This window comes from Mastomys coucha, chromosome X (assembly GCF_008632895.1).
Source record: "Mastomys coucha isolate ucsf_1 chromosome X, UCSF_Mcou_1, whole genome shotgun sequence".
NCBI lineage: Eukaryota > Metazoa > Chordata > Mammalia > Rodentia > Muridae > Mastomys > Mastomys coucha.
In genome coordinates, this window is record NC_045030.1 from 48,062,251 (window position 1) to 48,067,127 (window position 4,877).

At 41.3% G+C, this 4,877-nt stretch overlaps 1 protein-coding gene and 1 pseudogene across 1 annotated transcript; one reads left to right on the plus strand and one right to left on the minus strand.

The window, feature by feature from the left end:
• Window positions 1-1,406: 1,406 nt before the first annotated feature.
• Window positions 1,407-1,711, minus strand: LOC116092266 (annotated as a pseudogene).
• An 886-nt stretch (window positions 1,712-2,597) lies between these two features.
• Tex13c (TEX13 family member C) lies at window positions 2,598-4,739 on the plus strand. Its single transcript, XM_031373596.1, has one exon. It carries the CDS (start codon window positions 2,792-2,794, stop codon window positions 4,592-4,594), a length of 1,803 nt encoding a protein of 600 aa, XP_031229456.1. The 5' UTR covers window positions 2,598-2,791; the 3' UTR covers window positions 4,595-4,739.
• The last annotated feature ends 138 nt before the right edge of the window (window positions 4,740-4,877 follow it).

Below are 4,877 nucleotides of genomic sequence, written 5' to 3' on the forward strand. Positions count from 1 at the left end.
ATGTGTATCTAGATTGTGTCTCTAGCAAAGAGCATACATGGAAATAGCAAGGATATACAAGGCAGGTAGGTGGAGACCAGATGCAAGCTTCTAAAAACACGGTGGTATAAAAACACAAGAGACATTTATCCTATGAGTTGAGTAATGTGATTTAACTGGATATGACAGAATAGTATTACTCACTATAGATATTCACTTGGTAAATAACATAGAAACATCAATTTAACAACTTTCTATTTGCTTTCTTCCTCAGTATCCTTATGTAAAACTTATTGTATATTGTTCAAATCCCAACTTAAGTTCAACTTCTCAAAAAATACACTATCTCAAGGGAGGTGTTGTAAAAATGACGGTTTTACAATATTCTATTTCTCTTCATAGTTTTACTTCCTTTAGGATCCCATGATCTGAGAATATTAGGTAGCAATTTCAAATATAAGATTAAATTTAAACTGTGTTCTAAACAATGTCATGAAATCCCACACCATCCTGAAGTGTGTACACAGTTTATATTACCTAGTAGTTATTTAGTAGTACTTGCCCTGTTGTCTGATCATAAGTATCACCATACTTGTGTTCAAATAACCCTCATTTTAATAGAGACTGTGCTTTAGAAGAACAGAAGAAACATTTATTTTAATAAGGGAGTAGTGGACTATTGATTTCATTCTTTCTGGTAGCTCACTTAGTCTTATTTTATTTCTTAATCTATGCTACAGAAAAGCCAATTTGGAAGAACTGGATATTTGGAACCTTGGATTATTGTTCAGGGAGAGACACAAATAGTGCCCTTTAGATATTTTCTGTAGTTACAGAAGTAGAAATTAAGAGATAGAAAATGAACCCTAGAATATTATGCACTATGGGAGAAACTTGAATATGCTCAAATAATATTGGGAATGATGACAGTGGAAGAAAATACATGAAAAATGTCAATTGTGATAGAATGTGTGATTTGAGCTCAAGAAATTGGAGAACTTAGTATTCAAATAACATGTGAAGGAATTACTATTACATTTCAAAACAGAAGGTTCTCTTTTTTTTTGTGAGAGTGACTGAGATGTGAAATATATAAGAGTTAACCAGTGACTGTCCTCTTATTCAAACATGGAAAAAACAAAACCTTTTCCTGGCAGCTTACAGTCTCCTACCAAAGGACTCAAAATCTTTTTTTTCTTTTTGACATTTAAAAATACAGACTTGAATAAGTATACAGGTCAGCTTGTGGGGAAGCTAACCAAGATACACCAAGTAGGGGATACAAGTGAACACCTGGTGTTTCTATACTTCATTCTGCTTACAGAATATTTATTAAGGTTGTTTACTATGTGATTTCTCATTTGACATTTTGGAAGTCCTTTGTTGTAAAGATAACCTTGTCTAATGACAAACAGTAGCCATGAAGATCACTTTGGACCTCTACACTGGCTAGATTCTATTTCCTCTTAAGACATAGGTTTCCTTCTGTCCATCTAAGGTAATGATTTTATTATTTCTGCAGTGTCTGTGGCCCCTGATGCATCAGCAAATCTGGAGACAATACTTCCTTTAGAATACTGTGCAATTTCAGAGGAGTGAGAGGGTAGCACAGCACAACCCAAAGCTTCTGAGGCAATTTATGATGGACTCTAATGTTAGGGAACCTTATTAATGGAACATGTGACTTTATTACCTGCATGACCCTGCTGGTAGAAGCCATCTTGCTACCCATCGTGCCCCCTCCCAACCAGGGGCAGTGTCGGGGCACAGGTGAGCCACAAAAGTTTCAGGACTCTCAGAAACTCTTGACATCCAATATTCTTTACTTCAGCTGCAAATATTGCACCACAGAATTTTAGTGTGGAGAGGGAAGTTCTGAAATTTCCTTTCCCCTTTTCACTGATTGAGGGTACTCACCTCCTCTTGGCTTTCTCTTTCTCCTTACCCACTCAGCCAATGAAATAATGTTGTTCATCACCATGCCCTTTAAAAACCATTAACTTTCATTTGGAATTTGTAATGTCCCCAAACTGCTCATGTCTCATTCTACATATGTACAAGTACATAACAGTATGATTTCCACTACTACTCCACTGTGCACCCTACTTTCTAGTCTTCTTGATGCCAGCTTTGCAAGCCCAGCTTTCTGTTGTAGATCTCTGTAAATGCACCCTTGCACCTGCTGTCCTCTCCTAATTTTTGAGAGAGAGAGAGAGAGAGAGAGAGAGAGAGAGAGAGAGAAGAGAGAGAGAGAGAGATCAAATCTGTTTTATATCCATGAATTAGAAAGCATGAAACCCCATTTTCCTTTTACCTTGCTGTGACTCTAGGCCATTATCTCTTGCTCCCACCCTTTACTCAGCCTAGAAATTCTACTTTGATTTTCAGCAACAGTTATGTTGTTGAAAACCTCATTCTATGCACTAGTTTATGGTCTCCAGAAAGACGGTCTTCTACATACAGATTCTTTTTCTGTATTTCCCAAAATATCTACCTTGCCTGTACTTCTTGTTGGCAGCATAGTGATAAATATGGCTGTTCCCAGAATGCCTTGCAGCATGAGTCATTTTTCCCCCTTTGTGACCTGTCCTTAACCAAGGTTAAGTTACAGTTGAGTACTGTGGGCTTGGTCAGAAGATTAGCTTGGCTCTTGTCAGAAGGAAGGAGAGGAGAAAGAATAGAGGAAGAAATGAAGATTCCACAAGGACTGAAGTAGGACTGAGTCTGGAGGGAGCTGGTCACGTGCGTGGCAGCTGTGTTAGTGACCATAGTAGAAGTTCATGAGAATGTCATTTGGTAAGCTGCAACAGCCATGGCAGTTGAATTTGGGGACCATAGCAGCGGCTTCCGCCATACTGAAGTAATCAGATTCATTAATAATGAAGTCCTTATGAATGGAGGGGGTCCTGAATTCTATACATCCTTTCGCTCTCGGTCTTGGAATGAGATAGAAGATCAGCTTCTTACCATCCTTGTCGACCCCAAAGTGTCACGCTCCCTCAAGAGGGCTTGTACCTGGAGCGCTTTGGCTTTAAGTGTGAGAGTGGCTGCCAGGCAGCGCGAGCAGCAGGCACGCCGAGTTTCGAAACTGCAGGACCAGTTGGGAGAGCATGAGTCAGCTTCCTGGACTCTGGTCTCTGAACTACAGAGGTTGCGAGAAGAGAGGGACCAGGCAGCTGCTCAACTTCTGTCTACACAGATGGCTCTCCAGGAGGCAATGGATGAGCGAGAAATACTTCGTGGGAGGCTGCTCCAAGCAGAGAGGTCTGCATTGGCTGTTGTGCCTGAACCTAGAACGGAATACTGTAGATCATCACTGTGGTCGTCTGAGGAAGAGCTGGAATTTATAGAGTCCCAGAACATGTCCCATTTGGCGGCCCAGATGCCAATCTTGTCTTGCCTGCCTCAACTTCCAAGTCCTTGGATCCAAGCAGCGCATTCCTTTCTTCAAATGCCTGTGCCACATCCACTACCACTCAATGAACCATTCTCCTTGGGATTCCTACATTCAACACCTGTATCATGTCCAGTATTAATGGACTCAGAAACAACAGCAACAGACATGACCACAGGTATACCTCAGATAAGTTCTTCAGGAATCCAACCACCTGGCTTGCAGGTTACATTGGAGCCCCAAGAAACAATAGCTCCTGCTTGGGACCAAATCTGCCATAGGCAGAATGAATGTTCTGAGATCCTCCAGGACGTAAATCACCTTGCAGACGGCATAAGCCACAGTGAAGAAGAAGGTCCAGAGAAACCTCAAGGAACATCTCTCCATGGGGACAGCAGCAACAACAGCCACAAGGAAAATCATGCCCTACCCCAGATAATGGCTGCCACTGAGAAGAAAAATCTAGTGATGCACCAGGAAACAGCTGCAGTGGAGGTCAACAGTAAACACAGCATAAAGGAAGAATCATTAATGCCTCAAGGGATAGCTGCCCAGGGGAACAAACCCAGCCCCATCCAGAAGAAATGTCCAGGAATTCCCCAAAGGGTGGCTGGACTGGAAGAGAGCATCAGCCATAGTACCAAATGTGTTTCGGTAACTCCCCACGAGACAGATACTCAAGTGAAGAGAACCACCCTTACCCTGAAAAAATATCCAGGGATTCTCTTGAGGAAGCCTAACCTGGGAAACGCAGTTATCTGTAGCCCTAAAGAGGATAGAAAGACACTGCAGAGGGAGACTGACTTGAAAGAAGGAACCAGGAATTGCCAGAAAGAAGACACTTTTCAACAGATAATAGGCCTGGCTGCTGGTGGGAGTCCTAATGAGAAGAAAATGCCACAAGGGACTCGTAAGAGCCAGCGCCAGAAAGAAGAGCCAAACATGTTCCAAGCAATCCACCTGGGAAAATGTAAAAGTTATTTTATGAATAAATGCCCTAAAAACCAACTGGCTCCAAAGCAAAAGGTCAAGCAACCTCAAGGGATAAAAGCTTTAGAATCCAAGCAACGTCAAGGGAAAAAAGTCTCTGAAGCCAAGCAACAGGAAAAACCTCTCTCACACCGTACTTCAGTCAATTGGGTCTGTTCATCATGTAAAGGTGTGAATCGCTCATGGTACAAGGGTGGCTATAAATGTGCAAAAAACAAGTGCTCAACTTGAAAGAAACGATTTTGACCCATAACAAACTCTTTGATTTCAGGAAGGTAAGCAATGGAAACACTCCAAAGAGAATACCAACTTAAAAATCCACCCCTTCTTCTGATCCAACTGTAACTTTAAAGCAAAATTAAATTCAAAAAAGTACAGAGAGTTTTCCATTTATTACTCTTTGAAGGGCTGGATTTGTGGAAAGATATTGTGTGAATTTGGGTTTCTCATGGAATACTTTGGTTTCTCCATCTATGGTAATTGAGAGTTTTGCTGGGTATAGTAGTCTGGGCTG

Excerpts from the sequence above, each read along its gene's own strand:
- Tex13c (XM_031373596.1), top strand. The coding sequence starts at position 2,792 with ATGGCAGTTGAATTTGGGGACCATAGCAGCGGCTTCCGCCATACTGAA.